Below are 24,878 nucleotides of genomic sequence, written 5' to 3'. Positions count from 1 at the left end.
AGATGAGGAATATCCATTTAGTGTTGTGTGAATATAATATTTTATCTGTGCCGTTTCCCACCAGACGTTTCTGATGTTGTGTCCTGTGAGTATTTATCATTCTCCTGAGTTGTTTTACAGGTTTCATAATCATTGAAATACTTCCCCCTTTTGTTGATCATAACCTGTCAGCCAGCATAAAAGAGATTTTCCAAAACACGGTTTACGTCCAGTTTCAGTGGAGTGGTTATACTGCATTTCAAATGCAATTCTTATTAAGATATATATCATTTTTTATGAACGTTTCCGTGTGTCAGGACATAATAGTTCTTATTGTAAAATGTATGCTAGTTATGTTTATGGAGTTTTTTAATCTATATAGAGTAGAGTAATGATAACATTGAGAATCCAATGTTTAATTGTGGAGCTTGTGTTATCCCATTTCTGATCATAATGCATTCCAGAATGATTTAACTTTACAAACCAGTGAAGTATTTATAAAGAACTACTGTACATACAGTAAGTGCACAATGCTGGGTTCTGACATAAATCTATAAAAACATGCAGGAATATACAGATCCAGACCTGTATATGATTATTTAAAACAGTATGCTCATTACTAGTCATTAAGTATAATCCGTAGCTTTATGTCTGAGTCCTTCCCTTGATCATCATTTAGACCCGTCTGAATCCGTTATGTTGGGATCCCGTGTAGTTATGGTCAATCAAACCACGGGACCAGAAGAGACACAGCCACCAGGAGTAAAGCGGTCAGCACACTGATCTTTCTGCTGACTTCAGCTGATGAAAATGCTGCGTTACAGAGAAAACAGAGCAGAATTCATCATTCAATGACATTTGGAAATGTTCCTGAAGCTCAGAGTACAGTATTAATTCATAGTTTCTGCCACGGCATTATAAGGACACCAGGTTTGTAGTAAGTTCTAATGTATTGATATAAAAATACCAAATTAAATATACACCTTTTTGATCATGCATAATTTGTACAGGCAAGCAGATGAACATGGGAAAATTAATGCAACACAAGGTTGTTGTTTTGTTTTGTTTTTTCAACGAAAACCATAAAGAAAATGCGTTGCGTTCACATTCTTGGCTCATTTACTCGCCCGTATATAGTATGCCTCATCAAAGGTGTAAACCAGACAGTAGTGAAGTATTTTCATGTTTGACTTAAGGACTTTTTTTTTTAAAGTATGTGTACTTTATCAGTGTCAAAGCATAATGGTGTACTTTGTACAGTATTACATTTAATTATTTTTCCAACACTTACAGTTTTTTTCCAATTGCTAACACACTAAAATGACATGCACAGCACAATTATTTAAATGGAGACACAGAGAGCAAAACCTCTACTCAAGTCTCCTAAAGTCTAAACACATATTCTGCTTTACACACATTTTGCAATTCAAAATCACTCTTTTCTAAATGCACTTTAGTTTTTTTGCATAAGACACAAATATTGGACATAAAGTCACATGCCATTTCAAAACACCTGGCCAAACACCTCACTGGTTAATGGCTAACACTTCAATCAGGATGGAAGCACTATGAAAACTGCCTTCGTTCCCTAGTCATATGGAAGAAACCTTGGTTTCTGTCCCAGGGGCCAGTGTTGGGAGCGTCCTGTTGCCGGAAGTCTGTTTCAACAGATGCCTCGCTCACTGGTTGGGGTGCGGTCATGGACGGCCGCTTTGCTTGGGGCCCGTGGGAGGGCCGTCATTCCACCTGGCACATAAATTGCCTGGAGATGATGGCGGTCTACAAAGCTCTCAGGAGCTTTTTTCCGGACCTCCGCGGCCAACATGTCCTGGTACGGACAGACAATATGGCTGTCGTAGCGCACCTAAATCACCAGGGAGGGTTGAGGTCGTGCCCTCTATGCAGATTGGCGCATCTAATCCTCCTGTGGTCCCAAGGGAAACTGTTATCCATCAGGGCAATGTATGTCCCGGGGGTGGAAAATCAGAGAGCAGACATCCTGTCGAGGCTGGGGCTGAGGCTCGGGGAGTGGCGGCTCCACCCCGAGGTGGTGGAGGCCATGTGCGAGAGGTTCGGCCCAGTGGTAGTGGACCTGTTTGCGTCTCGAGAGAAGTCCCACTGTCCACTGTGGGTGTCCCTCACGTATCCAGCCCCACTGGGGGTGGATGCCATGGTTCAGACGTGGCAGAGGCTGCGTCTGTACGCATTTCCCCCAATTGCTCTGCTCCCGGGAGTCCTGGAGAGGGTTCGTCAACAGAGGGTCAGCCTACTTCTGGTGGCACCCCGTTGGCCGACTCGAGTTTGGTTCTCGGATATCATAGCTCTGCTGGCAGGTCATCCATGGCAGATTCCTCTGAGGAGGGATCTCCTGTCTCAGGCGGCGGGCACAATATTTCACCCCCGGCCGGAGATTTGGAACCTTTGGGTCTGGCCCCTGAGGCTGGCCTGTCGACAGAGGTAGTAGAGACCTTACTCAGTTCCAGGGCTCCGTCTAAGAGGAGACTGTACAGCCTCAAGTGTAATGTCTTTTCCACTTGGTGCAGGGAGCGTGAGGTGGACACAGTTAACTGCCCAGTGGCTTCAGTGCTGGAGTTCCTCCAAGATCGCTTCTCTGCGGGTCTAACCCCGTCCACACTCAAGGTGTACGTGGCTGCCATTGCAGCTTTCCACACTCCTCTGGGTGATGGGCCTTTGGGTAGGCACCAGCTGGTTGTACAGTTCCTCCGTGGGGCTCGGAGGATTAGGCCTGAGGCTCCAACCTAGGATCTGGCAGTGGTTCTCAGAGGGCTGGCTGAGGCCCCCTTCGAGCCATTGGAGTCGGCGGAAGCGAAGAACCTGACCCTTAAGGTGGCTTTTCTCCTCGCCATTACCTCTCTTAGGAGAGTGGGAGATCTCCAGGCCTTGGCGGTAACGCTAACTTGCCTGGAGTTTGCACCGGGTGGAGTTAAAGCCATCTTACATCCTAGGCTAGGCTATGTGCCTAAGGTCCCATCAAGGTTGGTCAGGTCGTTGGTTCTGCAGGCATTTCATCCTCCGCCTCACGTGATGGTGGAGGAAGGTAGACTTCACCTACTCTGCCCGGTTAGGGCGCTTAGAGTGTATTTGGAGAAGTCTGCACAGTGGAGGAGATCTCAACAGCTTTTAGTGTGTTTCGGTCACCCAAGAAAGGGTTGCCTGCATCTACTCAGACAATCAGTAATTGGATTGTCCAGGCGATAACCATGGCCTATCAGGTGCCCAGTTTGCCTTCACCTATGGCCGTGAGGGCTCATTCCACCAGAGGCATGGCCTCTTCGATGGCCCTCCTTTCTGGGGTCCCCTTGCAGGTTATCTGCGAGGCGGCTGGGTGGACTACCCCACACACCTTTATCAGGTTTTATAGCCTGCATCTCCCTACGACGCCTGGCGCTACGGTGCTCCAGTCAAGTTGTGCCCGGGTTCTGGCTTCACACTAGGGCAGGCGCTACCATTGGTGTGGCCTAGTGGGTACTCGTTTCCCAAATTTGTCGTTCTGACGCAGTGGGAGTTCCCTCGATAAGGGAACGGCTCGGGGTTATGTATATAACCCTTGTTCCCTGAGAGGGAATGAGTACTGCATCGCGTCGCCACACCTCGGCACGCCTGGAGCGCATGCTTCAGAACCATAGCTGCCCCATTTTTTGCCGGCTCCCCTTTTATACTTGCAGGTATGCCGTCACAATGACGTCATCACGCACGCCAATCGGATTGGACTAGTGTTTATTCAGACTTCAGATTCGCTGATGCTTAGGGAGCATCCCCAAGTTCGTTGTTCCGACGCAGTGCTTGTTCCCTCTCAGGGAACAGGGGTTATATACATTTACATTAATTTATGCTATATATGGATCACAAGTGCCCAAAACTTGCATCTTGAAATATCCATGTGTACATTAGCATTCTCTCTCCAGAGGGCATATTTGTTTTTAATGACACTGTAAGTTAAGCCATCAAAATATGAGCAAATTATGTTTTTAAATATAAATGAAAGCAAAATGTTACATTTGTTTATGGTATTTATCTTACAAAATTATTTGGCAATCACTCACAGATAAAATAAATAAATATGAATATTTTGTTGGTGTTTATCATTACTTCGTATGACAAAAAAGACGGCCACACAACTTTCTGTTATTTTTCATTGAGTTATTATCACACATAAAAATTATTAATTCCAAGCACAACTACGCAATGTGACTACAAATTATTTAACACATTTGTAATAATATTCTAATAAAGGGTGAAGATGTCTATTCTTCGGCTGGACATCACTTTTGGCCAGGAGTTTTTATTCCTGTCTAATAATGAAAACTAACTGTGCCTCTTATTGGCAGTTAATACAAACTCCTCACTATTGCTTATAGCGAGGGTTATTACGCTAGTTTTTAAGTTGGGTCACTCTAAAAAACACTGGGTTGTTTCAAGTTAAATTTGTGGCAATCCTAACCACTGGATTACATTTTTAAATACAATTTTTTAAAGTTGGGTTTGTCCATATTTTACCCAAATCTGAGTTGAAACATCCCAGCATTTTTTAGAGTAAGGGATGTACAATAAGGTCATGCAGAATAATGCATTAATATGTGCTTTATAACAGCCAAGAGCCTAGTGATGTGCATGCTAATAAGTAACTCAAATTCTTACCAAATTGTCTTCAAATCAGAGTCTGAATTTTGTTTGTGAAAATGGGGAATTTGCTATTAATAAAGAGCACTTGGACTTGTTGATCAAATACTCATCAAGTGCGACACTTACCTGTACCATTTATCACAATTTCATTTGTGAAGATCTGGAAGGGCAGTGTGTTGTTTTTGGCTGCTCGAACTATAGTGTTCACTATCTGGGTACTGTTGGGTAGGAGGGTGTTCGCCGCAAATGCAAGATCCATAGAGTTTCGGATTGTGGGCACACTCCTTGTTTTTACATTGGCATCACTGGAGAGAGTTTTAAGTCAAAAATCATCCATTAAACCTGAGAATTATGTTAAATCAAAAGCTATCTCTGAGAACACATCTTCATACCTGAAGCTTGTTACAGTTAAGATGCTGAATAATCCAGGGTAATCAGCAATGAAATATGGTTCGAGCTGCAAAACAAGAGTCGTTTAGTTTAGACTACACTGGCAAAAGCATGTTTCCCCAAATAACGAGGTGAATAATCACACTTACCCCTGTTTTTATAGTGCTCGCCCTGGTCTGAAACTCATTTGAACTTGAGTTTGAAAGAGCAGCCACAAAGGTTCCATTGGTCAGGATTCTCAATGGGATTATCTGCAGTGTTTCTACAAAAATGATTTAAAAAGTGTCACAAAATGCACATCATTTTCATGGCAATTTTTTTTATAAAAACAGGGCATATCAGACAACTTACTGATAACAGTAATAGTGTTGACATCAATACTAATGTTTAAGGTTGAGTTTGAAGCTGTTGCTGCTTCTTTCAGAGTCTCCACAATGGCATTGTTGGTGGGAATGGGTTCGGTTGACGTTTGGTTAAACACTAACTCAACCTCCGCTTGCACATTTTCATCTGCCCGGGTTTTGGAGACCGAACTGCAACGAAAACGACACACCATTAATGCTTACGAAAGTAAAATAAATCTTCCCAATTGATCTGCTGTGTTGACAGTAATGAGTATGCTAATATTAATAAATGTGTTTCTAGTCAGAGGAAATCAAGTTTAGGTGTTTAGCGCGAACAGTTCCAGTGTGTGTAGTGATGATGAAATATATTACATTGAATGCAAGTTGTTTTGGATAAAAGTGTCCGTTTAATGCATAAATATAAGTTTATATGACATGCACACAATCTATCTGACATCGAAAGCATTTAAAATAAATTATTCAAATAATGAAGCAAGCTATTAACTTACATGAAAGCAATCACAATGGTCCTGATGAAACGATCTCCATACTTTTTTTTGTAGATGTCATCAAACTGTAAAAACAGGGAGTCAGTTTTATACATGTTTCTAAATATTCTCTAAAAATTAAACCTGTTCTACAGGTACCTCGGCCCTACAGAACATAAGCAGTTTTAAGGAATGGATGGATGTCCTGCAGTTTGAAACTTACCGCAATCTGTACCTTTATGGCAAGGTTTTTAAATTCTGGGGTTTGCGAGTTTGAAAGTGCTGGAACAAATATCTCAATAATAACAATCTGGATGGCTACTATTGGTGGAGGACGTGCTGTTGCTGTGGGGGTGGTTGTGGTGGTGGTGGTGGTGGGCGTTGTTGTTGTTGTTGTTGTTTGTGTGGTAGTTGTGCTTGGTTTGGCAGTAGTGGTAGTTGTAGTAGGTCTTGTGGTTGTAGTTGTAGTTGTAGTAGCACTTGTGGTTGAGGTTGAAGTTGTAGTAGGACTGGTTGAAGTTGTAGTAGGACTGGTTGTAGCTTTAGTAGGACTGGTTATAGTTGTAGTTGTAATAGGACTTGTGGTTGTAGCTGTAGTAGGACTTGTGGTTGTAGTTGTAGTAGGACTTGTGGTTGTAGTTGTAGTAGGACTTGTGGTTGTAGCTGTAGTAGGACTTGTGGTTGTAGTTGTAGTAGGACTTGTGGTTGTAGCTGTAGTAGGACTTGTGGTAGAATCTGTAGTAGGACTGGTTGTAGCTGTAGTAGGACTGGTTATAGTTGTAGTTGTAGTAGGACTTGTGGTTGTAGCTGTAGTAGGACTTGTGGTTGTAGTTGTAGTAGGACTTGTGGTTGTAGTTGTAGTAGGACTTGTGGTTGTAGCTGTAGTAGGACTTGTGGTAGAATCTGTAGTAGGAATGGTTGTAGATGTAGTAGGACTTGTGGTTGTAGTTGTAGTAGGACTTGTGGTTGTAGCTGTAGTAGGACTTGTGGTAGAATCTGTAGTAGGACTGGTTGTAGCTGTAGTAGGACTGGTTATAGTTGTAGTTGTAGTAGGACTTGTGGTTGTAGCTGTAGTAGGACTTGTGGTTGTAGTTGTAGTAGGACTTGTGGTTGTAGTTGTAGTAGGACTTGTGGTTGTAGCTGTAGTAGGACTTGTGGTAGAATCTGTAGTAGGAATGGTTGTAGCTGTAGTAGGACTTGTGGTTGTAGTTGTAACTGTAGTAGGACTTGCTGTTGTAGCTGTAGTAGGACTGGTTGTAGTTGTAGCTGTAGTAGGACTTGTGGTTGTAGTTGCAGTAGGACTTGTGGTTGTAGCTGTAGTAGGACTTGTGGTTGTAGCTGTAGTAGGACTTGTGGTTGTAGTTGCAGTAGGACTTGTGGTTGTCGCTGTAGTAGGACCTGTGGTTGTAGCTGTAGTAGGACTTGTGGTTGTAGTTGCAGTAGGACTGGTTATAGTTGTAGCTGTAGTAGGACTTGTGGTTGTAGCTGTAGTAGGACTTGTGGTTGTAGTTGCAGTAGGACTTGTGGTTGTAGCTGTAGTAGGACTTGTGGTTGTAGTTGCAGTAGGACTTGTGGTTGTAGCTGTAGTAGGACTTGTGGTTGTAGTTGCAGTAGGACTTGTGGTTGTAGCTGTAGTAGGACTTGTGGTTGTAGTTGCAGTAGGACTGGTTATAGTTGTAGCTGTAGTAGGACTTGTGGTTGTAGTTGCAGTAGGACTGGTTATAGTTGTAGCTGTAGTAGTACTTGTGGTTGTAGTTGATGTTGGATTTATGGTTGTAGCTGTAGTAGTACTTGTGGTTGTAGTGGCACTGGTAGTCGTGTCGGTTGGATTTACTGTTGTGTGATTGGATTATATGAAGAATATAGTTCAATAAAATTAACAGTTGAGAAATTATTAATCTCCACTAAGATAAATAAATAGTGTATAAATAACAACTGTAGTTTGCAATAAAGAGTAATACACAAAGCATTCTAAATCATTTTGAATGACATTGAATTGATGATTGTGTTTGTTTGACTTACCTACTACAGTGGTGATGTTAAGGGTGGTGTTACCCTTTAAAAGACTATCACTTATCGCCACATCACTGGGTACACTTCTAAATGTTACATCCATATCAGTGATGATTGATCCAGCACTACAGAAGAGATGGAGAAGAGAAAGAGTCATTATCATCTAAAAAATAAATAAATAAATAAATAAGACTATGTACAGAGACTCTCAATGCATTTGTGGAAGTGCAGCTAAAATTTAAAATTTAGATTCGCAAATTCCCTTTGCAAGTTTTGGAATAATCGTGACAGCCCACACATAGATCTCATCACACCATCATTGAGTCCGTCTGGGATGACATGAAGGGAAAGATTGAGTTGAGATTAAAGCTGACATCCAAGACTTTCCAAGATGCTGGAACAATCTACCAGCAAAACTAATGTACTGTTTAAAGGTTAGTGTCTTTTGTGTAATTCCAGACTGACTCAATAATGGTGAGATCAGATCTCTGTGTGTTCACACCTTCTGTTAAAAGATTCCTTTTCACACAAAATATCCCTGATTTGTAATAGAAATGTTTGGAAATCTAAAAAAATTATTTTCAAATTGTACACATTGTCTAGACTTTTTTACTCTTTGTAAACGACTTTTTACTCGTTGACTTTAAAAAACAATAAATAATTCCTTCTTATAAGTAAAGAGATACCCACCGGAACGAAATAACGTTCAATGCAATGAAGGAGTTACCAAATGTATTTTTAAATATTGGCACAATCTGTGGAAAACAGTTTCACAATGTTAGATTCAACATGTAGTTATCAATTATACATTTTAACATAAGTCCTAAACTTACAACTTAAATGACACTTGGTGGTTATTCATTTGTTTTTACATGATATCCCTATAAGCTGATATACTGATTCAAAATTCAGTGCATATTAATGTTTACTGTAACAATTTTAACTACTGTTTCTGTTGTTATTATTAAACATAAAATATATTTACACAAGTGCACAAATAAAATAGAACACTAACTGCCGTGGAGTAAAATACATTAGATTATTGTCCATGTGGGGTGCAAAAAGTGTTTACTCTAGGATGCAGAATAAAATACTTTATACATGCAAATGCAAATGATTTCTTACTTTTTTACTTGTTTGCAGTCACACTACGTACCTCATCATTAACTCGCGTTTTTCTCTCATTAAAGGCAGCAGAAGATGTATTTGACAGTTCTGGATTAAAAGTTTCATTGCTGGAAAACCTAACACGAACTGTAGAAGTAGCTCCAGTAGTTGTAGTGGCTGTTGATGTTTGAGTTGTAGGTTCCGCAGTTGTAGTGGCTGTTGATGTTTGAGTTGTTGTAGGTTCAGCAGTTGTAGTGAATGTTGATGATTGAGTTGTTGTAGGTTCAGTAGTTGTAGTGGCTGTTGATGATTGAGTTGTTGTAGGTTCAGTAGTTGTAGTGGCTGTTGATGTTTGAGTTGTTGTAGGTTCAGCAGTTGTAGTGAATGTTGATGATTGAGTTGTTGTAGGTTCAGTAGTTGTAGTGAATGTTGATGATTGAGTTGTTGTAGGTTCAGCAGTTGTAGTGAATGTTGATGATTGAGTTGTTGTAGGTTCAGTAGTTGTAGTGGCTGTTGATGTTTGAGTTGTTGTAGGTTCAGCAGTTGTAGTGCCTGTTGATGTTTGAGTTGTTGTAGATTCAGCAGTTGTAGTGGCTGTTGGTGTTTGAGTTGTAGGTTCAGTAGTTGTAGTGGCTGTTGATGTTTGAGTTGTAGGTTCAGTAGTTGTAGTGGCTGTTGATGTTTGAGTTGTAGGTTCAGTAGTTGTAGTGGCTGTTGATGTTTGAGTTGTAGGTTCAGTAGTTGTAGTGGGTGTTGATGTTTGAGTTGTAGGTTCAGTAGTTGTAGTGGCTGTTGATGTTTGAGTTGTAGGTTCAGTAGTTGTAGTGACGTCTGATGTTTGAGCTGTTGTAGGTCCAGCAGTTGTAGTGGGTGTTGATGTTTGAGTTGTTGTAGGTTCAGCAGTTGTAGTGAATGTTGATGATTGAGTTGTTGTAGGTTCAGCTGTTGTAGAGGCTGCTGATGTTTGAGTTGTAGGTTCAGTAGTTGTAGTGGCTGTTGATGTTTGAGTTGAAGGTTCAGCTGTTGTAGTGGCTGTTGATGATTGAGTTGTAGGTTCAACAGTTGTAGTGGTTGTTGATGTTTGAGTTGTAGGTTCAGCAGTTGTAGAGGCTGTTGATGATTGAGTTGTTTTAGGTTCAGCAGTTGTAGAGGCTGTTGATGTTTGAGTTGTAGGTTCAGTAGTTGTAGTGGCTGCTGATGTTTGAGTTGTAGGTTCAGCAGTTGTAGACGCTGTTGATGATTGAGTTGTAGGTCCAGCAGTTGTAGTGGCTGTTGATGTTTGAGTTGTAGGTCCAGCAGTTGTAGAGGCTGTTGATGTTTGAGTTGTAGGTTCAGCAGTTGTAGAGGATGTTGATGTTTGAGTTGTTGTAGGTTCAGCTGTTGTAGTGGCTGCTGATGTTTGAGTTGTAGGTTCCGCAGTTGTAGAGGCTGTTGATGATTGAGTTGTTGTAGGTTCAGTAGTTGTAGAGGCTGTTGATGATTGAGTTGTTGTAGGTTCAGTAGTTGTTGTGGCTGTTGTTGTTTGAGTTGTTGTAGGTTCAGTAGTTGTAGTGGCTGTTGATGTTTGAGTTGTTGTAGGTTCAGCAGTTGTAGTGACTTCTGATGTTTGAGTTGTTGTAGGTTCAGCAGTTGTAGTGGCTGTTGATGTTTGAGTTGTTGTAGGTTCAGCAGTTGTAGTGGCTGTTGATGTTTGAGTTGTTGTAGGTTCAGCAGTTGTAGTGAATGTTGATGATTGAGTTGTTGTAAGTTCAGCAGTTGTAGTGGCTGGTGATGATTGAGTTGTTGTAGGTTCAGTAGTTGTAGTGGCTGTTGTTGTTTGAGTTGTTGTAGGTTCAGCAGTTGTAGTGACTTCTGATGTTTGAGTTGTTGTAGGTTCAGCAGTTGTAGTGGCTGGTGATGATTGAGTTGTTGTAGGTTCAGTAGTTGTAGTGGCTGTTGTTGTTTGAGTTGTTGTAGGTTCAGCAGTTGTAGTGACTTCTGATGTTTGAATTGTTGTAGGTTCAGCAGTTGTAGTGAATGTTGATGATTGAGTTGTTGTAGGTTCAGCAGTTGTAGTGGCTGGTGATGATTGAGTTGTTGTAGGTTCAGTAGTTGTAGTGGCTGTTGTTGTTTGAGTTGTTGTAGGTTCAGTAGTTGTAGTGGCTGTTGATGTTTGAGTTGTTGTAGGTTCAGCAGTTGTAGTGACTTCTGATGTTTGAGTTGTTGTAGGTTCAGCAGTTGTAGTGGCTGTTGATGTTTGAGTTGTTGTAGGTTCAGCAGTTGTAGTGGCTGTTGATGTTTGAGTTGTTGTAGGTTCAGCAGTTGTAGTGGCTGTTGATGTTTGAGTTGTTGTAGGTTCAGCAGTTGTAGTGGCTGTTGATGTTTGAGTTGTAGGTTCAGCAGTTTCAGTGGCTGTTGATGTTTGAGTTGTTGTAGGTTCAGCAGTTGTAGTGGCTGTTGATGTTTGAGTTGTAGGTTCAGCAGTTGTAGAGGCTGTTGATGATTGAGTTGTTGTAGGTTCAGCAGTTGTAGTGAATGTTGATGATTGAGTTGTTGTAGGTTCAGCAGTTGTAGTGGCTGGTGATGATTGAGATGTTGTAGGTTCAGCAGTTGTAGTGACTTCTGATGTTTGAGTTGTTGTAGGTTCAGCAGTTGTAGTGGCTGGTGATGATTGAGTTGTTGTAGGTTCAGTAGTTGTAGTGGCTGTTGTTGTTTGAGTTGTTGTAGGTTCAGCAGTTGTAGTGACTTCTGATGTTTGAGTTGTTGTAGGTTCAGCAGTTGTAGTGAATGTTGATGATTGAGTTGTTGTAGGTTCAGCAGTTGTAGTGGCTGGTGATGATTGAGTTGTTGTAGGTTCAGTAGTTGTAGTGGCTGTTGTTGTTTGAGTTGTTGTAGGTTCAGTAGTTGTAGTGGCTGTTGATGTTTGAGTTGTTGTAGGTTCAGCAGTTGTAGTGGCTGTTGATGTTTGAGTTGTAGGTTCAGCAGTTGTAGAGGCTGTTGATGATTGAGTTGTTGTAGGTTCAGCAGTTGTAGTGACTTCTGATGTTTGAGTTGTTGTAGGTTCAGTAGTTGTAGTGAATGTTGATGATTGAGTTGTTGTAGGTTCAGCAGTTGTAGTGGCTGGTGATGATTGAGTTGTTGTAGGTTCAGTAGTTGTAGTGGCTGTTGATGTTTGAGTTGTTGTAGGTTCAGCAGTTGTAGTGGCTGTTGATGTTTGAGTTGTAGGTTCAGCAGTTGTAGAGGCTGTTGATGATTGAGTTGTTGTAGGTTCAGCAGTTGTAGTGAATGTTGATGATTGAGTTGTTGTAGGTTCAGCAGTTGTAGTGGCTGGTGATGATTGAGTTGTTGTAGGTTCCGCAGTTGTAGTGGCTGTTGATGATTGAGTTGTTGTAGGTTCAGCAGTTGTAGTGGCTGGTGATGATTGAGTTGTTGTAGGTTCAGTAGTTGTAGTGGCTGTTGTTGTTTGAGTTGTTGTAGGTTCAGCAGTTGTAGTGACTTCTGATGTTTGAGTTGTTGTAGGTTCAGTAGTTGTAGTGAATGTTGATGATTGAGTTGTTGTAGGTTCAGCAGTTGTAGTGGCTGTTGATGTTTGAGTTGTTGTAGGTTCAGCAGTTGTAGTGGCTGGTGATGATTGAGTTGTTGTAGGTTCAGTAGTTGTAGTGGCTGTTGTTGTTTGAGTTGTTGTAGGTTCAGCAGTTGTAGTGACTTCTGATGTTTGAGTTGTTGTAGGTTCAGCAGTTGTAGTGACTGTTGATGTTTGAGTTGTTGTAGGTTCAGCAGTTGTAGTGGCTGGTGATGTTTGAGTTGTTGTAGGTTCAGTAGTTGTAGTGACTTCTGATGTTTGAGTTGTTGTTGGTTCAGCAGTTGTAGTGACTTCTGATGTTTGAGTTGTTGTAGGTTCAGTAGTTGTAGTGACTTCTGATGTTTGAGTTGTTGTAGGTTCAGTAGTTTTAGTGGCTGTTGATGTTTGAGTTGTAGGTTCAGTAGTTGTAGTGACTTCTGATGTTTGAGTTGTTGTAGGTTCAGCAGTTGTATTGGCTGTTGATGTTTGAGTTGTAGGTTCAGTAGTTGTAGTGACTTCTGATGTTTGAGTTGTTGTAGGTTCAGTAGTTGTAGTGACTTCTGATGTTTGAGTTGTTGTAGGTTCAGTAGTTGTAGTGTCTGTTGATGTTTGAGTTGTTGTAGGTTCAGTTGTTGTAATGACTTCTGATGTTTGAGTTGTTGTAGGTTCAGCTGTTGTAGTGTCTGCTGATGTTTGAGTTGTTGTAGGTTCAGCAGTTGTGGTGACTTCTGATGTTTGAGTTGTTGTAGGTTCAGTAGTTGTAGTGACTTCTGATGTTTGAGTTGTTGTAGGTTCAGTAGTTGTAGTGTCTGTTGATGTTTGAGTTGTTGTATGTTCAGTAGTTGTAGTGACTGTTGATGTTTGAGTTGTTGTAGGTTCAGCTGTTGTATTGACTTCTGATGTTTGAGTTGTTGTAGGTTCAGCTGTTGTAGTGTCTGCTGATGTTTGAGTTGTTGTAGGTTCAGTAGTTGTAGTGACTTCTGATGTTTGAGTTGTTGTAGGTTCAGTAGTTGTAGTGACGTCTGATGTTTGAGTTGTTGTAGGTTCAGCTGTTGTAGTGGCTGTTGATGTTTGAGTTGTTGTAGGTTCAGTAGTTGTAGTGGCTGTTGATGTTTGAGTTGTTGTAGGTTCAGCTGTTGTATTGACTTCTGAGGTTTGAGTTGTTGTAGGTTCAGCTGTTGTAGTGTCTGCTGATGTTTGAGTTGTTGTAGGTTCAGCAGTTTTAGTGTCTGCTGATGTTTGAGTTGTTGTAGGTTCAGCTGTTGTAGAGTCTGTTGATGTTTGAGTTGTTGTAGGTTCAGCAGTTGTAGTGTCTGCTGATGTTTGAGTTGTTGTAGGTTCAGTAGTTGTAGTGACTTCTGATGTTTGAGTTGTTGTAGGTTCAGCAGTTGTAGTGTCTGCTGATGTTCGAGATGTTGTAGGTTCAGCTGTTGTAGAGTCTGTTGATGTTTGAGTTGTTGTAGGTTCAGCAGTTGTAGTGTCTGCTGATGTTTGAGTTGTTGTAGGTTCAGTAGTTGTAGTGACTTCTGATGTTTGAGTTGTTGTAGGTTCAGCTGTTGTAGTGTCTGCTGATGTTTGAGTTGTTGTAGGTTCAGCTGTTGTAGAGTCTGTTGATGTTTGAGTTGTTGTAGGTTCAGCAGTTGTAGTGTCTGCTGATGTTTGAGTTGTTGTAGGTTCAGTAGTTGTAGTGACTTCTGATGTTTGTGTTGTTGTAGCTTCAGTAGTTGTAGTGACTTCTGATGTTTGAGTTGTTGTAGGTTCAGCAGTTGAAGTGACTTCTGATGTTTGAGTTGTAGATTCAGTAGTTGTAGTGTCTGCTGATGTTTGAGTTGTTGTAGGTTCAGTAGTTGTAGTGACTTCTGATGTTTGAGTTGTTGTAGGTTCCGCAGTTGAAGTGACTTCTGATGTTTGAGTGATTGTAGGTTCAGTAGTTGTAGTGTCTGATGATGTTTGAGTTGTTGTAGGTTCAGCAGTTGTAGTGGCTGTTGATGTTTGAGTTGTAGGTTCAGTAGTTGTAGTGACTTCTGATGTTTGAGTTGTTGTAGGTTCAGCAGTTGTAGTGTCTGCTGATGTTTGAGTTGTTGTAGGTTCAGCAGTTGTATTGACTTCTGATGTTTGAGTGGTTGTAGGTTCAGTAGTTGTAGTGACTTCTGGTGTTTGAGTTGTTGTAGGTTCAGCTGTTGTAGTGACTTCTGATGTTTGAGTTGTTGTAGGTTCAGTAGTTGTAATGACTTCTGATGTTTGAGTTGTTGTAGGTTCAGTAGTTGTAGTGTCTGCTGATGTTTGAGTTGTTGTAGGTTCAGCCGTTGTAGTGACTTCTGATGTTTGAGTTGTTGTAGGTTCAGCAGTTGTAGTGACTTCTGATGTTTGAGTTGTTGTAGGTTCAGCTGTTGTAGAGTCTGTTGATGTTTGAGTTGTTGTAGGTTCAGCAGTTGTAGTGACTTCTGATGTTTGAGTTGTTGTAGGTTCAGCCGTTGTAGTGACTTCTGATGTTTGAGTTGTTGTAGGTTCAGCAGTTGTAGTGACTTCTGATGTTTGAGTTGTTGTAGGTTCAGCAGTTGTAGTGACTTCTGATGTTTGAGTTGTTGTAGGTTCAGCAGTTGTAGTGACTTCTGATGTTGGAGTTGTTGTAGGTTCAGCAGTTGTAGTGTCTGCTGATGTTTGAGTTGTTGTAGGTTCAGCCGTTGTAGTGACTTCTGATGTTTGAGTTGTTGTAGGTTCAGCAGTTGTAGTGACTTCTGATGTTTGAGTTGTTGTAGGTTCAGCTGTTGTAGAGTCTGTTGATGTTTGAGTTGTTGTAGGTTCAGCAGTTGTAGTGACTTCTGATGTTTGAGTTGTTGTAGGTTCAGCAGTTGTAGTGACTTCTGATGTTTGAGTGGTTGTAGGTTCAGCAGTTGTAGTGACTTCTGATGTTTGAGTTGTTGTGGGTTCAGCAGTTGTAGTGACTTCTGATGTTTGAGTTGTTGTAGGTTCAGCAGTTGTAGTGACTTCTGATGTTTGAGTTGTTGTAGGTTCAGCAGTTGTAGTGACTTCTGATGTTTGAGTTGTTGTAGGTTCCGCTGTTGTAGTGTCTGCTGATGTTTGAGTTGTTGTAGGTTCAGTAGATGTAGTGGCTGTTGATGTTTGAGTTGTAGGATCAGTAGTTGTAGTGTCTGCTGATGTTTGAGTAGTTTTAGGTTCAGTAGTTGTAATGACTTCTGATGTTTGAGTTGTTGTGGGTTCAGCAGTTGTAGTGACTTCTGATGTTTGAGTTGTTGTAGGTTCAGCTGTTGTAGTGTCTGCTGATGTTTGAGTTGTTGTAGGTTCAGCAGTTGTAGTGACTTCTGATGTTTGAGTTGTTGTAGGTTCAGCTGTTGTAGTGTCTGTTGATGTTTGAGTTGTTGTAGGTTCAGTAGTTGTAGTGTCTGCTGATGTTTGAGTTGTTGTAGGTTCAGTAGTTGTAGTGTCTGCTGATGTTTGAGTTGTTGTAGGCTCAGCCGTTGTAGTGACTTCTGATGTTTGAGTTGTTGTAGGTTCAGCTGTTGTAGTGTCTGTTGATGTTTGAGTTGTTGTAGGTTCAGCAGTTGTTGTGACTTCTGATGTTTGAGTTGTTGTAGGTTCAGCAGTTGTAGTGACTGTTGATGTTTGAGTTGTTGTAGGTTCAGCAGTTGTAGTGACTTCTGATGTTTGAGTTGTTGTAGGTTCAGCAGTTGTAGTGACTTCTGATGTTTGAGTTGTTGTAGGTTCAGCAGTTGTAGTGACTTCTGATGTTTGAGTTGTTGTAGGTTCAGCAGTTGTAGTGACTTCTGATGTTTGAGTTGTTGTAGGTTCAGCAGTTGTAGTGACTTCTGATGTTTGAGTTGTTGTAGGTTCAGCAGTTGTAGTGACTTCTGATGTTTGAGTTGTTGTAGGTTCAGCAGTTGTAGTGACTTCTGATGTTTGAGTTGTTGTAGGTTCAGCAGTTGTAGTGACTTCTGATGTTTGAGTTGTTGTAGGTTCAGTAGTTGTAGTGTCTGCTGATGTTTGAGTTGTTGCAGGTTCAGTAGTTGTAGTGACTTCTGATGTTTGAGTTGTTGTAGGTTCAGCCGTTGTAGTGTCTGCTGATGTTTGAGTTGTTGTAGTTTCAGAAGTTGAAGTGACTTCTGATGTTTGAGTTGTTGTAGGTTCAGTAGTTGTAGTGGCTATTGATGATTGAGTTGTTGTTGGTTCAGCAGTTGTAGTGTCTGCTGATGTTTGAGTTGTTGTAGGTTCAGTAGTTGTGACTTCTGATGTTTGAGTTGTTGTAGGTTCAGCAGTTGTTGTGGCTGTTGATGATTGAGTTGTTGTAGGTTCAGTAGTTGTAGTGACTTCTGATTTTTGAGTTGTTGTAGGTTCAGTAGTTGTAGTGACTTCTGGTGTTTGAGTTGTTGTAGGTTCAGCAGTTGTAGTGACTTCTGATGTTTGAGTTGTTGTAGGTTCAGCAGTTGTAGTGTCTGCTGATGTTTGAGTTGTTGTAGGTCCAGTAGTTGTAGTGACTTCTGATGTTTGAGTGTTTGTAGGTTCAGTAGTTGTAGTGACTTCTGATGTTTGAGTTGTTGTAGGTTCAGTAGTTGTAGTGTCTGCTGATGTTTGAGTTGTAGGTACAGCTGTTGTAGTGACTTCTGATGTTTGAGTTGTTGTAGGTTCAGCAGTTGTAGTGTCTGCTGATGTTTGAGTTGTAGGTTCAGCTGTTGTAGTGACTTCTGATGTTTGAGTTGTTGTAGGTTCAGTAGTTGTAGTGACTTCTGATGTTTGCATTGTTGTAGTGTCTGCTGATGTTTGAGTTGTAGGTACAGCTGTTGTAGTGACTTCTGATGTTTGAGTTGTTGTAGGTTCAGTAGTTGTAGTGTCTGCTGATGTTTGAGTTGTTGTAGGTTCAGTAGTTGTAGTGACTTCTGATGTTTGAGTGTTTGTAGGTTCAGTAGTTGTAGTGACTTCTGATGTTTGAGTTGTTGTAGGTTCAGTAGTTGTAGTGTCTGCTGGTGTTTGAGTTGTTGTAGGTTCAGCAGTTGTAGTGACTTCTGATGTTTGAGTTGTTGTAGGTTCAGCAGTTGTAGTGACATCTGATGTTTGAGTTGTTGTAGGTTCAGCTGTTGTAGAGTCTGTTGATGTTTGAGTTGTTGTAGGTTCAGCAGTTGTAGTGTCTGCTGATGTTTGAGTTGTTGTAGGTTCAGTAGTTGTAGTGACTTCTGATGTTTGAGTGGTTGTAGGTTCAGAAGTTGTAATGACTTCTGATGTTTGAGTTGTTGTAGGTTCAGTAGTTGTAGTGTCTGCTGATGTTTGAGTTGTTGTAGGTTCAGTAGTTGTAGTGACTTCTGATGTTTTAGTTATTGTAGGTTCAGCAGTTGTAGTGTCTGCTGATGTTTGAGTTGTTGTAGGTTCAGCAGTTGAAGTGACTTCTGATGTTTGAGTTGTTGTAGGTTCAGAAGTTGTAATGACTTCTGATGTTTGAGTTGTTGTAGGTTCAGTAGTTGTAGTGTCTGCTGATGTTTGAGTTGTTGTAGGTTCAGTAGTTGTAGTGTCTGCTGATGTTTGAGTTGTTGTAGGCTCAGTAGTTGTAGTGTCTGCTGATGTTTGAGTTGTTGTAGGTTCAGCAGTTGTAGTGACTTCTGATATTTGAGTGTTTGTAGGTCCAGTAGTTGTAGTGACTTCTGGTGTTTGAGTTGTTGTAGGTTCAGCAGTTGTAGTGACATCTGATGTTTGAGTTGTTGTAGGTTCAGCAGTTGTAGTGACATCTGATGTTTGAGTTGTTGTAGGTTCAGTAGTTGTAGAATCTGTTGATGTTTGAGTTGTTGTAGGTTCAGCCGTTGTAGTGACTTCTGATGTTTGAGTTGTTGTAGGTTCAGCAGTTGTAGTGACATCTGATGTTTGAGTTGTTGTAGGTTCAGCTGTTGTAGAGTCTGTTGATGTTTGAGTTGTTGTAGGTTCAGCAGTTGTAGAGACATCTGATGTTTGAGTTGTTGTAGGTTCAGCTGTTGTAGAGTCTGTTGATGTTTGAGTTGTTGTAGGTTCAGCAGTTGTAGTGACTTCTGGTGTTTGAGTTGTTGTAGGTTCAGCAGTTGTAGTGGCTGTTGATGTTTGAGTTGTTGTAGGTTCAGCAGTTGTAGTGACTTCTGATGTTTGAGTTGTTGTAGGTTCAGCTGTTGTAGAGTCTGTTGATGTTTGAGTTGTTGTAGGTTCAGCAGTTGTAGAGTCTGTTGATGTTTGAGTTGTTGTAGGTTCAGTAGTTGTAGTGTCTGCTGATGTTTGAGTTGTTGTAGGTTCAGTAGCTGTACTGACTGCTGATGTTTGAGTTGTTGTAGGTTCAGTTGTTGTAGTGGCTGTTGATGTTTGAGTTGTTGTAGGTTCAGCAGTTGTAGTGACTTCTGATGTTTGAGTTGTTGTAGGTTCAGCAGTTGTAGTGTCTGTTGATGTTTGAGTTGTTGTAGGTTCAGCTGTTGTAGTGTCTGTTGATGTTTGAGTTGTTGTAGGTTCAGTAGTTGTAGTGGCTGTCGATGTTTGAGTTGTTGTAGGTTCAGCAGTTGTAGTGTCTGTTGATGTTTGAGTTGTTGTAGGTTCAGTAGTTGTAGTGGCTGTCGATGTTTGAGTTGTAGGTTCAGTAGTTGTAGTGTCTGCTGATGTTTGAGTTGTTGTAGGTTCAGCAGTTGTAGTGACTTCTGATGTTTGAGTTGTTGTAGGTTCAGCAGTTGTAGTGACTTCTGATGTTTGAGTTGTTGTAGGTTCAGTAGTTGTAGTGGCTGTTGATGTTTGAGTTGTTGTAGGTTCAGCAGTTGTAGTGACTTCTGATGTTTGAGTTGTTGTAGGTTCAGCAGTTGTAGTGACATCTGATGTTTGAGTTGTTGTAGGTTCAGCTGTTGTAGAGTCTGTTGATGTTTGAGTTGTTGTAGGTTCAGCAGTTGTAGTGTCTGCTGATGTTTGAGTTGTTGTAGGTTCAGTAGTTGTAGTGACTTCTGATGTTTGAGTTGTTGTAGTTTCAGCTGTTGTAGTGAATTCTGATGTTTGAGTTGTTGTAGGTTCAGCAGTTGTAGTGGCTGTTGATGTTTGAGTTGTTGTAGGTTCAGTAGTTGTAGTGACTTCTGATGTTTGAGTTGTTGTAGGTTCAGCAGTTGTAGTGTCTGCTGATGTTTGAGTTGTTGTAGGTTCAGTAGTTGTAGTGACTTCTGATGTTTGAGTTGTTGTAGGTTCAGCAGTTGTAGTGACTTCTGGTGTTTGAGTTGTTGTAGGTTCAGTAGTTGTAGTGACTTCTGGTGTTTGAGTTGTTGTAGGTTCAGCAGTTGTAGTGACTTCTGATGTTTGAGTTGTTGTAGGTTCAGCAGTTGTAGTGACTTCTGATGTTTGAGTTGTTGTAGGTTCAGTAGTTGTAATGTCTGTTGATGTTTGAGTTGTTGTAGGTTCAGCTGTTGTAGTGACTTCTGATGTTTGAGTTGTTGTAGGTTCGGCAGTTGTAGTGACTTCTGATGTTTGAGTTGTTGTAGGTTCAGTAGTTGTAATGTCTGTTGATGTTTGAGTTGTTGTAGGTTCAGTAGTTGTAGTGACTTCTGATGTTTGAGTTGTTGTAGGTTCAGTAGTTGTAGTGGCTGTTGATGTTTGAGTTGTAGGTTCAGCTGTTGTAGTGACTTCTGATGTTTGTGTTGTTGTAGGTTCAGCAGTTGTAGTGTCTGTTGATGTTTGAGTTGTTGTAGGTTCAGTAGTTGTAGTGTCTGCTGATGTTTGAGTTGTTGTAGGTTCAGTAGTTGTAGTGACTTCTGATGTTTGAGTTGTTGTAGGTTCAGTAGTTGTAGTGTCTGCTGATGTTTGAGTTGTTGTAGGTTCAGTAGTTGTAGTGACTTCTGGTGTTTGAGTTGTTGTAGGTTCAGGAGTTGTAGTGACTTCTGATGTTTGAGTTGTTGTAGGTTCAGTAGTTGTAGTGGCTGTTGATGTTTGAGTTGTAGGTTCAGCTGTTGTAGTGACTTCTGATGTTTGTGTTGTTGTAGGTTCAGCAGTTGTAGTGACTTCTGATGTTTGAGTTGTTGTAGGTTCAGCAGTTGTAGTGGCTGTTGATGTTTGAGTTGTAGGTTCAGCAGTTGTAGTGTCTGCTGATGATTGAGTTGTAGGTTCAGTAGTTGTAGGTTCAGCAGTTGTAGTTACTTCTGAAGTTTGAGTTGTTGTAGATTCAGTAGTGTTAGTGACTTCCGATGTTTGAGTTGTTGTAGGTTCAGCAGTTGTAGTGGCTGTTGATGTTTGAGTTGTAGGTTCAGTAGTTGTAGTGACTTCTGATGTTTGCATTGTTGTAGTGTCTGTTGATGTTTGCATTGTTGTAAGTTCAGCAGTTGTAGTGGCTGTTGATGTTTGAGTTGTTGTAGGTTCAGTAGATGTAGTGACTTCTGATATTTGAGCTGTTGTAGGTTCAGCAGTTGAAGTGACTTCTGATATTTGAGTTGTTGAAGGGTCAGTAGTTGTAGTGGCTGTTGATGTTTGAGTTGTTGTAGTGGAAATAATATAAAATGTAATAAATGCCATTAACAGTTGAGATTATTAATGTACAGCAAAATAAATAAAACAAATAGTGTATAATTAACAACTATAGTTTACAATAGTAAAAATAATAAAGAGTAATATAGAAAGCATTCTAAACCATTTTGAATGACAATGAATTTATACATTTGTTTGTTTGACTTACCTACTACAGTGGTGATCATTAGAGTGGTGTTAGCCTCTAAAATACTATTGCTTATCGACGTATTACTGGGTGTACTATTAAATGTTGCATCCATATCAGTGATGATTGATCCCTCACTACAGAAGAGACAGGGAAGCGAAAGAGTCATTTTCATATAAATAAATAAAATAAGAAAGAAACTACAGCACAGAGACTCTCAACATATTAGTTGAAGTGGTTTGCTGTAGTTCCCTTTCGAATAGGAACTCGTGCTGCATCATTCGACACTACGGGGAATGCCTTCAGCGTGACAGGTGTCTGAAATAGCTATCAAATCACAATCCTACTGACCGGCGGCAGCCAGTGACGTCATCACTGTGCGACCAGGAAGTATAAAAGGGTGTTTTGCAAACATGACACTATTATTTCGTCTTCAGAGACTGTTTTGTCTGAGTTGACTGAAAATCCAATATGAAGTGCACAGAGGAGAGGAAGTGCGCCTATAGAAAGTGTGCTGACCCGTGTCCTAGGTTCCTCATGCCTGAGGACATGCACACGCTCTATGTTCTCTGCCTGAGGGAAGAGCACGTGTGGGAGGTTCTCGAGGGGGCTTCCTGCGCGAACTGCGAGCGGTTCTCAATGAGGACACTCTGCTCTCGTCTGGCCCTCTTCTCGAGGGAGGAGGCTGCAGCCTCTGGGAGTGGTCCCACTCATGCCGAGGCTGAGCGGTGACGGCTGTCCTTGGGCTCCCAGGTGGATCTGGCTCATTGCCTGGAGAGCACGGTGCTCACAGATGATCAGCCAGATCACGAGGGTAGTCTGGCGGAAGAGGAGTCGGATGGAGACTCCTTCTCTTTGTCAGCCCACCCAAACAAAGGATAGCTATGGATGAGGAGGATGATGAGGCTGAGGCCAAATCCTCCCATCCATCCTGCCCCGTGTACAGCTGCTACGGGAGCTGCTGGAAGTAATGGGGCGCGCGTCCCACAGGCTTCAGTTGTCTGGATAGGTTTGGCTATCGGTTCCTCCCTGACCATAGCCGCCGAGCCTTCCATTCCTCCCCGATCTTCATGAGCAGATTTTCTCCTCGATGCCCCGGTCTCGCCCTTGAAGCTTTTTGGCACCTCCGTCGAGCCGGTGGTGGGAAATTTCAGAGCATAATTTACCTACCAGGCAGGCTTAAGAACTCCTCTCAGTGAGGGTCGTCTGCGAGTTTAAGGCTGCCTGGGCCTGATCAGACGGTCAGGCCCCTCTCGGGACCTCCCAGTTAGATCAGCATGTAGGCCTGTCCGGCCTCCTGAGCACTTCTGTAATACATGTGTTCAGTAGATCCTAGAATCGAGCAGAAAAAAACTCCCCTCACTAGAAAGGGTTAGAAAGCACTATGCTGAGTACTGCTCTCCAGGATACCCATCTTCGAGATCCAGTTTGAGGAGGACACTGCCGGTTTGCACTCTCTCAGTCTGGATGCTTATGAGTAAGCAACGGTCCGGAGGTTCTGTTACCAAACAGACATGGTTGGCCAAGCCGGGGTGTCATACATAAGTGATGCCAGGCCAGGCCTCCCTGGTGGCATTCGGTGAAGAAGTTCCCTAATAGCTGCTCGCTGGGCCGCCCTCAAGCCCCCTAGCTACATTCCCTTAAAGGGACCCCTTCTGTTGAAGTAGTTGGTCCCAGGCCTTTGAGCAGCCAAGGGTAAGAGACCCAAGGTAATTTGATAAGGTCCTCACTTATGCAATTAGCTTGGGCTATGACCATACGGAATGCTGTCACTGACAGTCTAGTGTGACCAGAGGGGGAGTGGTTCAGACATTTCATTTGAATTTGCTTGTCCTGACAATTGTCACTGCCAGTGGGCAGGCACTCCACTCAGCATGGTGGGGTGGGTTAATAGTTCCCCGTAGCGTCAAGCTGACGCAGCACGAGTTCCCTTTCGAAAGTCTCAGGTTAAAACTGTAACCTTGGTTCCCTGAGAACAGGGAATGAGACGCTGCATCATGTTGCCATGCTTCAAGGTCTGCCTGCCAACAGTCCCTTCAGACAAAGTGGATAGTGTCATGTTTGCAAGGCGCCCTTATATACTTCCTGGTAACACGGTGAGGACGTCACTGGCTGCCGGCGTTCAGTAGGATTGTGATTTGATAGCAATTTCAGACACCTGTCACACTGAAGGCGTTCCCCATAGCGTCAGCTGATGCAATGTCTTGTTCCCTGTTCTCAGGGAACCAAGGTTACAGTCGTAACCAGAGACGTTTTTTTGTGGTATTATACAAGTCTGTCAGATTATGTTATTAACAAAATATACACGATTCAAAATCATTTGACAATAAATAATAATAGCAGTTTTAGTGCACCAGGAGAATTTTAGATTTACAGAGTTTTGGAATAATCATGACAGCCTACACAGATCTCATCACACCATCATTAAGTCAGTATGGGATTACATGAGGAAATAGATGGAGTTGAGACTAAATGTAAACCCTACTGTTCAAACCAGGACTCGAACCCGGGTCCGACGGCATGAGAGTCAGATGCTCTAACTAGGAGGCTAAAGGCTGCAACCTGTAGCGTCAGTCGCTAGAGCGTCTCTTGAGATCAGAGGAGTGAGGTTTACTCACACAGCAACTACTAGCTGGGCTCTGTTACATAAAGCTGACATCCACAGAACTGTGGAAGCCTTTCAAGATGCTGGAACACCCTACCAGCAAAACTACTGTACTGTTTATAGGTTAATGTCTCTTATGCAAATCAAGTAAGTGTTTGGTGTGACCACACTTGGCCTTCAGATGTACACAGTTTCTATGGTAGGTTGCATGCAGGTTGTTACAAGCGTCTTGGAGAAGTTTAGGGTTTAGCCTCAGTTGCTTCTGTATCTTCCATGTAATTCCAGACTGACTCAATAATGGTGGAATTAGATCTCTGTGTGTTCACACCTTCTGTTAAAAGACTCCTTGTTCAAATAAAATATCCCTGATTTGTAATAGAAATGTTTGGAAATCTAAAATTGTTATTTCCAAATTGTATACATTATCTAGACTTTTTTTCTGAAACAAAAAAACAATAAATAATTTATTCTTGTAAGTAAAGAAATACCCACCGGAAGGAAATACCATTCAATGCAATGAAGGAGTTACCAAATTTATTTTTAAATATTGGCACAATCTGTGGGAAAAAGTTTCACAATGTTAGATTCAGCATTTAGTTATCAATTACAAATTTTAACATAAGTCCTAAACTTACAACTTGAATGACACTTGGTAGTCATTCATTTGTTTTTACATGATAAGCTGATACACTGATTCAAAATTCAGTGCATATTAATGTTTACTGTGACAACCTTTAGTATTTTTAATTACAGTTTCTGTTATTATTAATATTATTAAACATAAAATATATTTACACAAGTCCACAAATAAAATAGAACACTAACTGCAGTGGAGTAAAATACATTAGATTATTGTCCATGTGTGGATGTGTGGTGCAAAAAGTTTGCACAAATATTTACACTAGGTTGCAGAATAAAATACTTTATAAATGCAAATGATTTTTTTTTTACTTTTTAACTTGTTTGCAGTCACACTACGTACCTCATCATTAACTCGCTTTTTTCTCTCATTAAAGGCAGCAGAAGATGTATTTGACAGTTCTGGAAAAAAAGTTTCATTGCTGGAAAAGGTAACACGAACTGTAGATGTAGGTCCAGTAGTTGTAGAGACTGTAGATGTTTGAGTTGTTGG

At 41.4% G+C, this 24,878-nt stretch overlaps 3 protein-coding genes across 3 annotated transcripts; all 3 read right to left on the bottom strand.

Moving 5' to 3' along the window:
* Positions 1-12: 12 nt before the first annotated feature.
* Positions 13-24,808, bottom strand: LOC137081699 (mucin-2-like). Its single transcript, XM_067447666.1, has 10 exons — positions 24,729-24,808; positions 8,549-8,613; positions 7,868-7,983; positions 6,069-7,678; positions 5,867-5,931; positions 5,365-5,546; positions 5,163-5,275; positions 5,016-5,080; positions 4,750-4,928; positions 13-792 (listed from the first exon to the last, which is right to left on the bottom strand). Exons 3-10 carry the CDS (start codon positions 7,959-7,961, stop codon positions 701-703), a joined length of 2,400 nt encoding a protein of 799 aa, XP_067303767.1. The 5' UTR covers positions 7,962-7,983; positions 8,549-8,613; positions 24,729-24,808; the 3' UTR covers positions 13-700.
* Positions 8,740-18,196, bottom strand: LOC137082287 (mucin-2-like). The gene is made up of 4 exons (XM_067447706.1): positions 18,052-18,196; positions 14,613-16,036; positions 9,795-14,081; positions 8,740-8,754 (listed from the first exon to the last, which is right to left on the bottom strand). The coding sequence occupies exons 1-4, from the start codon at positions 18,194-18,196 to the stop codon at positions 8,740-8,742; spliced, it is 5,871 nt and encodes a 1,956-aa protein (XP_067303807.1).
* On the bottom strand, positions 20,226-20,768 carry LOC137082271 (integumentary mucin A.1; the record flags this gene model as incomplete). The annotated part of the gene is made up of 1 exon (XM_067447705.1): positions 20,226-20,768. A coding segment is annotated over exon 1 (543 nt), but the record flags the coding sequence as incomplete, so codon positions are not given.
* Positions 24,809-24,878: the final 70 nt, after the last annotated feature.

The sequence above is a fragment of the Pseudorasbora parva genome, chromosome 1 (assembly GCF_024679245.1).
Source record: "Pseudorasbora parva isolate DD20220531a chromosome 1, ASM2467924v1, whole genome shotgun sequence".
NCBI classification, from domain to species: domain Eukaryota; kingdom Metazoa; phylum Chordata; class Actinopteri; order Cypriniformes; family Gobionidae; genus Pseudorasbora; species Pseudorasbora parva.
The sequence above is the reverse complement of the archived record's forward strand: the minus strand, read 5'-3'. Positions and strand labels throughout refer to the sequence as shown.

Bases quoted from the DNA above. Each gene is read 5' to 3' on its own strand.
- LOC137082287 (XM_067447706.1), bottom strand. From the start codon at position 18,196: ATGTCACTACAACTGCTGAACCTACAACAACTCAAACACCAGAAGTCA. The intron at 16,037-18,051 runs GCCTACAACAAC...AAACATCAACAG, and splicing joins GCAGACACTACAACTACTGA to ACACTACAACAGCTGAACCT. The intron at 14,082-14,612 runs GTCAATACAACT...ACAACAACTCAA, and splicing joins CAACCACTCAAACATCAGAA to ACATCAGCAGACACTACAAC.
- LOC137081699 (XM_067447666.1), bottom strand. From the start codon at position 7,961: ATGGATGTAACATTTAGAAGTGTACCCAGTGATGTGGCGATAAGTGAT. The intron at 7,679-7,867 runs GTAAGTCAAACA...ATCACACAACAG, and splicing joins TAACATCACCACTGTAGTAG to TAAATCCAACCGACACGACT. The intron at 5,081-5,162 runs GTAAGTGTGATT...CTTGTTTTGCAG, and splicing joins CGAGCACTATAAAAACAGGG to CTCGAACCATATTTCATTGC.